Here is a 13212-nt window from a genome sequence, read left to right as displayed (position 1 = left end):
AAGAGACGACTTGTGATATTACGTGCAGTGAAGCAGGTCTCCACAAATGAAGGAGGTGGGAGGGAAGGTGTGGTGGGGTGAAAGTTCAGGCTGTTGTTTCAGTAAGGAATTGTGTTAACATTGTTTCAGATCAGTTTCACAGCTGTGCCAAGAATTCCTCTCAAATCTACTCTACAGGTGTGCTAAAGGTGCTACATGCTAATAAACTGAATAATACGTTTTTTTTTTTATGCGAGAAGAAGGAACCAAAGGCCATGAGCCCGCAGTAACAGTTCCCTGCAAGAGAAAAACAAAATACAATATAGAGCCAAATTCAAGATCCGATCATTTTGAGATGCCTGGACACACTGCGTTTGAAAGCCTGGAGATCATTGGCAGCAGGAAATACAGACAGAGGGAGACAGTTCCAGAGCTGACTTGTTGCATAAATGAAAGACTGGGAGTAACGGTTAACTCTTGCATTAGAGAGTTGGACAGAAAAAGGATGAGAGTTGCTGCCAGACGGGTGCTACGCGCCCGTCGTAGAGGTGGAGGAATGCAAGCAGACAGTTCAGAGGAGCAGTGACCATTAAAGTAGCGATAGAAAAGAGATAAAGATGCAACAGTGCGGCAAAGAGACAGAGGTTGAAGGGAGTCTTTAAGAGGAGGAGAGTTAATGAGATGAAAAGCCTTTGACTCCACCCTATTGAGAAGAGCTGTATGTGGGGAGCCTCCCCACACATGAGAGTTGTTCTCCACACAGGGGCGGATAAAACCCCTGTATAGAGTCAACAATTGTGCAGGGGTAAAGAAAGAGCGGAGTCGACTTAGCACACCCAATCTCTTGGAAGCAGATTTTACAAGAGATGTAATATGATCTTTCCAAGATAAGTCCCGAGTAAATGAAACCCCAAGCATGTTCAAGGATGATGCAGGATTAAGCTGAATATTATTAAACATTAGTGGGTACACCTGTGGAGGAAGATTTTGTCGGGTTGATAGGTGTAAGAACTTAGTCTTAGAGTGCATTAAAGACAACCATATTATTTTTACCCCAAGTCAGAGATACGAGCCAAGTCAGACATTAGGTGTCACCATAGCCTCATCCACTTGTTTGTTGAGAGTAACTTGTTGAGATGGGCGTTGCGGGAACCGAATAGAAAGGTGAAGGTGGAGTCATCAGCGTATGAGTGGATAGGGTTAGATGTACAGCTTAGAAGATCATTGATGAATAAAAGGAAGAGAGTTGGGTGATAAGACAGAGCCCTGAGGAACACCACTGTTGATAGATCTAGGAGAAGAACGATGGCCGTCTACAACAGCGGCTATAGAACGACCAGAAAAGGAAGCTAGCGATGAAGGCACAGATAAGAAGGATGAGAAACCGTGAGGAGGGCAGATTTGGATCTTTAAAGATTTATGCCAGACTCACGATCGAAAGCCTTTGAGATGTCAAGTGCAATGGCAAAGCTTTCGCCAAAGTCCCGAAAGGAGGATGACCAGGAGTCTGAAAGGTAAGGTGAGAAGATCGCCAAGTGGAGCGTCCCTGACGGAACCCCATACTGACGATCGGAAAGAAGGTTGTGATAGGAAAGATGCCTTAAAATTTTTCTATTAAGGAATTGACTAGAAAACTTTTGAAATACAGGACGTTAAAGCAATTGGACGATAGTTGGAGGGTTGGGAGTGGTCACCCTTCTTACTGGGACTGGCTGAAGTGAGCAAACTTCCAAAGGAAGAAGCAAGAAGGAAAAGGTACAAGTTGAGCGAGGCAAAAGGCGAAAGAGTTTGCCTACGGTCAGGGTAACCAACACAGAAGCACAGTTCTTGAGAACAACAGGAGGGACCCCATCAGGCCCATATGCCTTGTTCGTACTGAGGCCAGTGATGGCAGAAAATACATCAACTGAAGAAATTTTAATGTCAGCCATGAGGAAGTCAGAGGGGGGAAGTGATGGAGGAACAGCACCGGAATCGTCTAAGGTGGAATTGGAGGAGAAAGTCTGTGCGAAGAGATCTGCTTTATCAGTAGAAGAAATAGCTACAGAACCATCAGAGTTCTGTATTTTCATGTTATATCCGATTTTTAGATGATCCATTGAGACAAGTTGAAGTGCTGGGAGAGAGAGAGAGAGAGAGAGAGAGAGAGAGAGAGAGAGAGAGAGAGAGAGAGAGAGAGGATAAAGCATGAATTGTTTTCCTCTAACGTTTCGGAGAAATAAAGAATTCAGGAACAAACCTTTGTCTCCCTGTCCCATCCAACAAAAACTCAAGCAGATAAATATGACCCAACGTGGAGGGAATGATGTGAAGATGAATGGGGGCAACTGACGCTCATTTGGCTATCTAATCTAGAGAGAAAGTAATAATGTCTTCCCAGTAATTTAAGGCTTCTTTTAATGAGAGAAGTATAATCTAATCTTGTAAATTCAGTATCTTCAAAAGCCTCTAATCGTCAGTCCAAAACTTAACCATTTTCTTTACGTGTTTTACTTCAGTTGGAGTTCATTTTCTTCAGAGACTTCGCGTTTCGGGTGAGCCTAATGCCACTACAAGAATACTGATAAAAACAACAAAATCTTCGTCGCGTGAGGGCACATAATGATGTGTGTGTGTGTGTGTGTGTGTGTGTGTGTGTGTGTGTGTGTGTGTGTGTGTGTGTGGTGGAAGGTGGGCATGCAGGTGGTGAGAAGAGAGGAAGGTGCCAGACAGTCTAACGAAGAGGTGTAGTCGGCAGTTCTCTTACGATTATTTCACGTGGCTTCATCGTAAAAAGCCAGGTGTATTGTGGTGAGCAGGTGTGGTAGAGGGGGTGGTGGTGTGGTGAAGAGATAGCCCATTCAGCCTGGGACTACTACTACTACTACTAGTACTACTACTACTACTACTAGTACTACTACTACTACTAGTACGACTATATAACTAGCTAACGGCAGACGATTTTATTCAGCTGAAAGTGGGTCATAGGAGCCCGAATTGGTTAATGGCCATTATTACCCTAATTTGACCCAGATTATGGTCCTTCTGTACTTTACTTTGGGCAGCTCAGTGAAAGAAAGGAGACAGTGCTACGACTCTACACTCCTTCCATAGCACTTCTTCGTGATTAGCATCGTAAACTAATATTAAACTTTTTTTTTAACAAGTCAGGACTCGTGATGGACAGATAGGAATTTTAGGCCAAGTTAGTGTACAGAATAATAATCCGTTCATTTTAACTTGGTAGAGAAAATGCCATCTCCTCATCAAGATTATGGCGCTAGTCACGAAGAAGTGCTATGGGGAGGATGGAGCGCCGTGGTATTGCCTTATTCAGATACGGAACTAAGGACACGGACTGCAAAAGGACGAAAATCTATGCCGAGATAAAATTTAAGAATTAGGGGAAAAAGAAACAATGAAATTACGAGAAGTATCACCAATCTACCCCAAGTCTCCCATTTCCTGGACAGAGAGAGAGAGAGAGAGAGAGAGAGAGAGAGAGAGAGAGAGAGAGGCTGTTCACTCCAATCCCTTCAGTCCCATGATTTATTTCCTATTTCTATTCTTGCCATTTTCAGACGATTTATGAGCATTTGCGAGACACGTCATGGCACTGATTCTAACCCCCTCCCTTCAAGGTGGGCTCCCTAAATCTTAAGAAAATCGTCTGGAGGTCGTAAGAAAGAAAATGAAGCATAAGTCACCGTGATAGGAGCAGGCCACTACCCCCTCACTAACCCTGTCCTAGCTCCCATGTGGCCAAAATGTACTCCCTCCTCCTCTTCCCTCCTCCCTCCTTACATTACTCCCTCCCTTCCTCCCTTTTGAAGTTGCCTTCACTACCCCCTCCGTCGTCTCGTCATTACTCTTTCTCTCCCTCCTCCCTCATTCCTGTCTCCCTCCTTCTCCATGCACCTCCCTACCTTCTCCCCTACCCTCCCTCCATCTCTCCTTACCCTCCTTTACTCCCCCTCCCTCATTCCCTCGTTAGTTTTTCTCCCCCTCCTCAACTTCTATAACCCCCTCCTTCTTTTCTTTCTCCCTGTCCTTCATTCCCTCCCTCCCTCATACCCATGTTACTCCTCTCTCTCTCTCTCCCTCCTTCCATAGCTCCCCCTCCTCCTTTTTTTCTTTCTCCCCGTCCTTCATTCTCTCCCTCCTCCCTCTCCCTCTCTTTATCCTCTCCCTGCTCTCGGCACACCTTCAGTAACACGGCTTTGCTCCTACTGTCTGCACTCTCTTGACTCTCTCTCACTCATCACCTACCCGGTACCTCTTTCTCCTCTTTTTCTTTACTTCTGCACGGAGCGACATAGAAAACATCACACGATTTCACAAACTTGGAAACAAACCTTGGAGTTAAGTGTAAAGTGAAAATGAAGAAAATGAATATGGCAGGGGGAGGAAAGAAAAGACGGGTGTTGACATCAAAATGCAAATGGGCAGGAAACTGAACCACTTTTTCCCTGAACAGTTATGAAATTTGTACATAATATTTTGGGAAATTCTCTGAGCTTCGAAAAACGCATTGTTGTGTTTCCAAAATCATTGTTCACCGTCTTATCGTTATGAAGCAAACAGATATTCGTGTCTGCATCTAGTGCATGATTTTTTTTTTTTTTTTAATTTGCTTTTCCTTCCTCAAACATGTTGTCTTTAAAAAAGAATTCTGCACTTTAGGGAGTGGTGATTGAGTGCAGCTGTGTATACTAAAAATTAAAGAAGTTCTGAGGGTAAAATAAGGCAGGGGGGAGTTCTGAAAAAATGCTTCGTAAATGTGGAAGCAAGACTGTGTTTGTCATTTGGACTTGAGCAGGGATCCACACATGACACAAAGCAGTTCTCATGCGGGAAGGGCAGAGTCATTGTTACCTGTGTTTACCTTGCCTCGTTTTCTCCTCCCCGTAACTCATTTTCTGTGTCTCTACGTCCACTGTGCTGACGCCATGAATAAGCCTACGTGTCTGCCATCCTCACCCCAGCCATTACATTTAGCCGTGCGAGGAGTACACGAGAAATGAGATGCGTTATGTATGGACTCTCCTGTGTTTTAGTTGTGCACCAATAATAACCATCCCTTTGACTCTGGTGGCTTACTCTGTTTTATTCCTGCTCTGTGTGTGTGTGTGTTGTTACATAGCCTATGATTTCATCATCCTTTGTGTAATTTTAACGCACAGTATGCTGCATGTTTGATCACGAGCGTGTTCTGCCTCAGTCCCCCCCTTCTACCGTTATAGTAGAGTAAGTCGTTCTTTCTGTTGTTCAGAGCGGGATTGTCAACTCTTTGTCCCCATGGCTTCATTTGCGCGTCCTTCTTACAAGTTGTATCAAGCTCTGCCGGCCCCTATATAATGAGCTCAGTCTCTACATTAATTGCCACTTAGATCTGCTCCTCATTTTGTTCACATCTCTGTCCTCCCCTGTACAGTTATTATTGAGTGCTCAGGAAGTCTCCAACCATCTAGCAGCTGTGTAATTTGAGTATAGGTGTTGCATTTTGTTCTTGTACTGTGTAGCATAGGTTTAATTTGTGGGCCTAGTGAAGTTTTTGTAATTTATGCAAGGTTCTTATTGTCAGCCATCTTTAATAATATTTTGTATCTGTAATAATTTATCATGCATTAACTGAGCATTACCCAGTGTATTTTCATTTTATCAGGGCTGACTTAGGTAAATTTACTCTTGATAATTTCGTGTTAATAGAGGCTATTGCAGTTAACCATATATTTAACCTGTTTTTTGCCATTACATTATCCTTATGAGTCCTGAATGTTTTGTTGTTAGTTTGAGCATTAAACTTTAACTTGTAATTTTACCTAACTCTTTTGTTTTGAACCTGGAACTTTACGGGACATTAGTGATTTTTAGTATTCTCACTTAAAGTGTACATTATCTTTCTCTGTTCCGCAACAGTGTGTGTGTGTGTGTGTGTGTGTGTGTGTGTGTGTGTGTGTGTGTGTGTGTGTGCTTTCATTAACTTGCAGTACGAGAGGCCTGTCTTAACCTGAAAAAAATATGAAAAGAGACAGACAAAACACCGTCGGTTTCAAGATGTTAAATAGGGTGTAAAAACCTGTATTCTATCTATTTATCTATTGCCAGACGCCTTAATCCCGTACTGGGTGGCCACAAACAAACCGCCTCCACGTTGCCCTGTATTATGGAGTAAAAAAATTATCTGTGCACGAAGATAAGAGAGATATCTTTATGGAGGGCTGAATGATAGACAGAAGCACTCAGATAACACAAAGTCAGGCAGGAAATATGGGTGAGGAAGTAGGTACTGATAAGCCTGATAAAGTTTCTGAGATGGAAGAAATCTTGGACGCATCGGAAGAGTCAGAGATAAGGCAAGATGAGGAGAAGGAACTGATCACGCGGCAAGAATGTGACGGAGGGAAGGATGTGCAAGGCTTGGATGATGATGATGATGATGATAATGATGATGATGATGATGATGATGCTTTGGATGAAGGTTGGAGTTACGTAGTCATTCTCGGTACTGTGGTCTCAAACGTGAGTCTTCTTCATATTTTCTTGATTGCGTGAGTGCTAGATAATTTTTGTTGTTTATTGTGTGTGTGTGTGTGTGTGTGTGTGTGTGTGTGTGTGTGTGTGTGTGTGTGTGTGTGTGTGTGTGTGTGTGTGTGTGTGTGTGTGTTAATCTAACACAGACGTCAGTGATGGGATAGCAGTACCACACCCTGTTGCTGAGTCAAATATAGTGCTGTTTTTACTTGCCATTGATCTTCACCAATTTGCATGATAAGCTAGTCTACCCACCACCTTACTATCATTATAAAAATGTTTACTATTCACTTTACTAATCAATCTTGTTTGGTTTGGAATTAATAGTACTTGAATGAGTAAAGAAAGGGGCATGGAAGGTAATTATGTACACTATATACTCGTGTAGTTGAGACGGGATTTACATAACGCTCTTGGTGTAGAAAGACAAAGAGATTAGTCACCCAGGGTCATCTCTCTCTCTCTCACTCTCCTTCTCTAGACAAAACAAGAGAAGTGGTAATTTCTTAACATATTACGCTTATTAAGGTTCCTAATATTTCTTGCTTTCTTTCCTTCTACGTGTGTATAGGAAAGTGCATTTTAACACCTGCGCTGTCCAGGTAGAGAGGAGTATGAACCTGTCTTCCGGATCAACATGCGCTGTCTAGTTTCCAATAATTACTGTGGAGATTTCTGTCCAACTTATTGCTACTCCAACCCTATATAATCCGGACCTCACTGTGTCTCCGGCCTAAAACATGCCCTTCCAAACTGGTTGAGAAACCGGGCAGCCTCCCCCCTGTTCCTCCCCCATCCCCTCACTCCTTCTTAATCTCTCTCCCTCCCATTTTTCCCCCCTCCCTCCCTCCCTCCCTCTCACTGGGTGCTCAAGTCGACCCTCAAGCATTCAAGCACTTAGTTGTTGGCTATTGCTCTTACCCCACATACACTCCCTTCACGCTCTAACTCACTGCCTTCCTCTCACTCACGCCTCCCTTCTTCTTCTCGTTCCATGTAGTGTGAAACTAAAAACATTACCAAGTTGCACAAAGACAACCTTGGAAACAGTTTTATTAAAGCGCAAGGAATATTTAAAGACAATATCTACAGTATAAGATGAACAGTGAAAAAGTGTGCATAGTGAACAACAAAGCGGTCTTGAGAAAACGTAACTGTAGAGAAAACGTGAGGAAAATACTGATGGAGAAGTGACGGGCGTAAATTAAGTGTTGTTTTACTCTAGGTGTGAAAGCGAGCCAGCGTTCACATTCGTATCTATCAATATCCAGCCGCCTGAATCCCGGAGTGTACGTGGCCACAAGCAAATCATTGTCCACGACGCCAGTCCGCCACAAAGCTGCCCTGTCCCAGTCTCTCAGTGTCCTTCATGCAGCCTTCACCTCTCCACCCCGTCACTTGATCGTATTCTCGTCCTTTCCCTCTGCTATATGGGTTTAGAAAAGAACTATGTGTAATAATATTAATGGTTTTTCAGCGACATCTAATATTTACCTAAAATCACCTGTGGGTTAGTTTAAGTGTAAAGTGTGGAGTCGGAGTATAACATAAAATTACAAAGTCGTTTTGAAGATTAAATTAAATTGAGAACCATTATTAATGGATAGAGACGATGTCTCTACACGACGAACAAACCGATGTCAATGAGGACGAAAAAATGACTGACAACAACACCCCGATATCTAGAGCGAACCAGTCTGGTTGTGCGGGTGACCCTGGGACCACTGATAAGGCTGAGATTAAAGATAAGGAGAGGGCAGAAGTTGTGAATGCCTCGGGCGGGCAAGAGATAAGGCAGGAGGAGGAGAAATTGACTATGCGACAAGAAAGTGGCAGAGAGAAGGATGTGGAAAGGCTGGGTGATGATAATGATGATGATGATGATGATGAACCCGAGGCTTTGGATGGTGGTTGGGCCTACGTTGTCCTGTTAGGTACTTTTGTCCTAATGGTGAGTATAAGGGTGGTAATGGTGAGTATTTGGGAGGTTGTAACTAATCTTTGCAAGAATATTAGAGCAATACTAACTCATCTCTGAAAATATCTTACCTCTAAAAGCACAGCCATTTTAGACTACAGCATCCACCATTACAAGCTGATAGAATGTGACTGTAAAATATAGAATGGATATTAGACTCCAAACATTACATCGTCATTTCTTTCCTCACGTAAGACTGATAATGTTTATATTAATTTGCAAGCATTAAAAATAACGTCATTTCTGTGTCGTTACTATATACAGAAGAGAGTACAAACGATAATGAAACCCTGCAATGCAGGTACATACATCTTTATCCTTAATCAGGTCACTCACACCATCACTCCACTCACTACCCTTCCTCCTGTTCCCCTAACTCATTCCTCTCATGCCGTACAATATATCCGCGTACTCGTGAGGAAGTAAACAGTCTCAGGATAAAAACTAAATTATTTCATGGTGTATTATAGGATGAAGTTAATATTTTATGCTACAATCATCAGAAAGTCCACATCAGTCAACATACTTTGATGTCTAAGCTTTGGAATCCTACCGAGAAATTTTAGATCATCATTCTTTTAGACTGGTTTCATCAATCGTAGTTTCTCTATACACGGGTGTAAAGTTTCGCAATACAAGGGCGTAAAGTTTCGCAATACACGGGCGTAAAGTTTTGCAATAAACGAGAGTAAAGTTTTGCAATACACGTGCGTCTCTATTCCAAACGCTCGCAAAAAACAAGGGATAACTGTATCGTCGACTTATTTTATTTACTGACTGACTGGATGCGTCTAATGGCTAACTTTCAATCATCAGAACTCTGTGGGAATCATCAGTAACTGTTTCAGCATCCTCTTCCTGGACTTCCTTAACCAGCTACAGACGCCCTCAGCAGTAGTGGCAGCCATCTTTAACGCTGAGAGTTTCTTGTGGAGCGGCTCAAACCTTCTGGGCGGGGCGCTAGTGGAACACTTTGGCTGGAGAGGTGTGGCCTTTGTCGGTGGGCTGCTTATTAGTGCTGGTTTTACTTTCTCTGCCTTCGCCACCAGCGCTCCCTACCTCTTCTTCTCACACTCTCTTCTCATAGGTTAGTAAAAGAGAGAGAGAGAGAGAGAGAGAGAGAGCATCCAATATTTTTGTGCCATTGCTGAGGTGGTCGGTGTCATATGATAAGGCGGTCGATTAAGATATTGTTTGTCGTGCCAGGGTAGACAAAATAAGGGCTCCTGAGGATGTGTGGTGATGCAGGGCAAGCTCTCTCATTCATTTCTTTTGTACCCCAGGGAATATAGACATTGCTCAGTTGTGTTGCATGTTGATCAATGAAAAGCTGGGAGGGAGGGTTTTGGAAGATACTGACTCGACCCAGACTTTTGACTCGTCCCTGATATTGCACGCAAGGGTGATTGTAACGTCACCGTCGTTAAAGGACGAGACACCACTTCAAGAGAGAGTAAAAACCATCTTGTGGCAAACACACGAAAAGATTTAAGAATCCCTACCTCTCAAGAGGGATAAATGTAGTGCATATGTTAAAACAGGAGGAAAGTACATGAATGCAGTGATAGGTCAACAATGTATTACACTGAAGAGGAAGAACAGATGGCTGAAGCGGCCTGTGAAATTGAGTGAAGAATGGGACAGTACAATTATTTCCTCCATGCATATTTTTATTTTGTCATAAGATATTGAGATACGAGTATTCACCCTCATGACACTGCATCCCTATACAAGAGAATGTATAAGCATGTGATTGAATTATCGGAACGGTGTCCTAAATATTAAATAAGAGCCTGGATGTAAGCTATCTTTTCTCATTCACCCAACGTTTAATCAGTGTTTTGTTTGTCTAGGTCTGGGGTCTGGTCTGTGCTGCCTGGTGGCCCACTGCATCATTCCCTTTTACTTCAAGAGACTGCGAGGTCGGGCCACTGGAATCATGTCAGCGGGGATCTCTTTAGGTGGGACACTGGGTCCTCCCGCCATCACCTACCTGCAGCAGGAGTATGCCTTCAGGGGAGCCACCCTCATCATCGCTGCCTTCATGCTCAATAACTGTGCCGCTGCTGCAGTCTTCCACCCCGTTGCGTGGCACAAACGGGAAAAGGATGGAAAAACAGTAACCCCAAAAGAAGTATCCGGCGATAAACATCTTACAATAGATGTTGACAGTGAACTTCATGATATCTCCAGCACTTATAAGCCAGGAAATGATGAAACAGATGATGGCACAACGGAGAATCGGGGACTGGTTGAAACAATTGAACCGATACCTTCTAAAACGTGGATCGAAAACAGTGGGAAAAGTACTGGTGACCTTAGTCTTACCGTGAACAAAGAAACAACCAGAACTAAGAGTCACATACCACTCAGTGCATCAAAAAACAAACCTGACTTGAAAACCACTTTGGTAGCTGTATTCAGAACTTTACTCAGAAACATTGGAATTCTGCGGTACGCGTCAGCTCTCATCATTTCCGTGGGAGGATGTTTTGTGCTTGGTGTCTATCTGAACTTCATGATGATGGTGCCATTTGCCATGAAGTCTGAGGGATATACACAGGAACAGGCGTCATGGGGGGTGTCACTGTGCAGCATCTTTAACCTTCTCTCTAGGTTTGTGGTGACCCCCCTGACTGACCTACCATTTTTCAATACCCGTGTCCTCATCATTATCAGCACCGCAGGACTTATGGTTATGATTGTTAGTAAGTAGAAACTGATAAGATTAGACATAAATCAATACGTGACAGTACTGAAATTTTCCATGTAAGATATTTTGGTGAGAATGATTATTTGAATACGTATAACTATAAGGATAAGTTGATTCACCTTCGCTGTTGTCATCCGTGCCTATCCTTCACAGTGTTCTGCTTCGTGAAGGGGATAGTGTGGATAAACGTGTCGCTGGGGATGTTTGGGTTCATGGCAGGGTCTTGCTTTAGTCTCTATACACTGCTGATGGTTGAGAGCATGGGAGTCTACAAGCACATGGCCATAATGGGTGTGGCAGGGGTGATTAATGGCATATGGCTCTTCGCTTCAGGCCCCCTTTTTGGTAAGTCTAGGGGAATAAGTAAAGGTGTGGGAGATAGGAGAGTGAGCCACCTTGTAGTCATGGCTTAGCAGAGTGAGCCACCTTGTAGTCATGGATTAGGAGAGTGAGCCACCTTGTAGTAGTCATGGATTAGGAGAGTGAGCCACCTTGTAGTCATGATGTTTAGCGTATAGATTCAGGTTTATATAAATTAAAAGTGTTTAGCTTTCGGATCTTGTTTTCAACTTTCCAAGCGCTACCGAAGCAGCGCCAAGAGAGAAATGGTCCAGTGTAGAATACGTGGCGAGAACAATGTCCCATGTTGCTGTAGGATCCTGGGGCTGAGTTGGCTTAGAACATACTGGATAGTTAACTGAAATGTCAAATAAAACTTACTTTCAGACTTTCACTCTCATGTTCATGAAGTAAACAGATATATGGTACAGGAAAGTTTTTGAGATGACGACCATTGATGTCCACTCAGTACAGAACGAACTTTTTTTTTTTTTTTTTTTTTTTATGCCAGGTATCCCCGAAGGGCTAAGACGTTGCCCCTGGGCAGAGGACTTTGGATTGGAGCTTGTAGCATTTTATGACCGGATGCCCTTCCTGATGTCTACCATTGACCCTTGGGTGGATTCGATCCTCCGACCCTTCGGTCAGCGCTGAGTACTCTAGCCCACTGAGCCACGGCTGCTACAGAAGGAACAATCATTAAAATTTCATCTCCCATACATCACTGCTTTTTGATTCTGTAAAGTGATGAAATCCGGAGGTAGCAATGCACTGGTATAGGAAAATTACTTGTTTCTGCACTCTTGATTTGTGGGAGGAATTGCTCTATGGTCTTGTAAGTAGGGGGTATCTAAGTGAAGCTCTTTGAAGTCCATCTCAGAGTTCATCGATGACCAGTACAGTAATTAGCTTTCGTCGCATTTATTGGCCTACGAAGACATTCCATAATCCTTATAAATGTTCGTGTAATGTTAATGCATTGTTTTTCCTATTGCACTCACAGAGATTTCACAGTAAGTATGATAATGATGAGATATTTATTTGCCTATCTACAATCATTATTAACGGAGCACTGTGCTCTACCTGTACCTGTTGATAATTAAGTGTTCCGCCGCAGGTGTGATCCGGGACGTGAGTGGCAGCTACACCATCACCATGTGTGCTCTCGCCTCCACCGCCCTCATCACCATCATCCTCTCCCTGTTCCTCCCGGCAGCACTTGCCTACGATAAGCGGAAAGAGAAGGAGCAGGGCAGGGGGAAAAGCTGGGGCAAAGGAGTAGAAAAGAGCAAGAATAAAGAGAGCAGAAAGGAAGATATGAAAGTGTAAGTGGATATGAACGTAAAAAGGTCAGCTAAGGTACAGCATGTGATGTGGCTTATTGAGTGTTAAAAATTACAATTTAAGGAACTAAAGAAGAGGAAGTTGAGACATGGAAGACAGACAGACTGGGAGACTGCAAAAGAGGAGACGACTTGTGTTATTACGTGCAGTGAAGCCAGGTCTCCACAAATGAATGTGGTGGGAGGGAAGGTGTGGTGGGGTGAAGCTTCAGGCTGTTGTATCAGTAAGGAATTGTGTTAACATTGTTCCAGATCAGTTTCACAGCTGTGCCAACAACTCCTCTCAAATCAACGCTACAGGTGTGCTAAAGGTGCTACATGCTAATAAACTGACTAATACGGTGAGA

The 13212-nt window shown here is 43.3% G+C and overlaps 2 protein-coding genes across 2 annotated transcripts in view; both read left to right on the top strand.

Moving 5' to 3' along the window:
• Window positions 1-7979, top strand: part of LOC145417398 (monocarboxylate transporter 12-like) — a 15065-nt gene extending 7086 nt beyond the window's left edge. Inside the window, exon 6 of the mRNA XM_080286076.1 lies at window positions 7970-7979. Coding sequence (XP_080142202.1) covers window positions 7970-7979 — 10 coding nt within the window. The remainder of the gene's footprint in view (window positions 1-7969) is intronic.
• Window positions 7980-8104: 125 nt separating this feature from the next.
• LOC145417397 (monocarboxylate transporter 12-B-like) overlaps window positions 8105-13212 on the top strand; it is a 7652-nt gene continuing 2544 nt past the window's right edge. Inside the window, exons 1-5 of the mRNA XM_080286075.1 lie at window positions 8105-8286; window positions 9319-9557; window positions 10324-11178; window positions 11337-11528; window positions 12640-12847. Of these exons, the coding sequence (XP_080142201.1) occupies window positions 8105-8286; window positions 9319-9557; window positions 10324-11178; window positions 11337-11528; window positions 12640-12847 (1676 nt within the window). The remainder of the gene's footprint in view (window positions 8287-9318; window positions 9558-10323; window positions 11179-11336; window positions 11529-12639; window positions 12848-13212) is intronic.

The sequence above is a fragment of the Coenobita brevimanus genome, chromosome 110, assembly GCF_032717465.1.
Source record: "Coenobita brevimanus isolate Jiangsu-jjx chromosome 110, ASM3271746v2, whole genome shotgun sequence".
Classification (NCBI taxonomy): Eukaryota; Metazoa; Arthropoda; class Malacostraca; order Decapoda; family Coenobitidae; genus Coenobita; species Coenobita brevimanus.
Note: the sequence above shows the minus strand (reverse complement) of the source record. Positions and strands in the feature narration are given on the sequence as shown.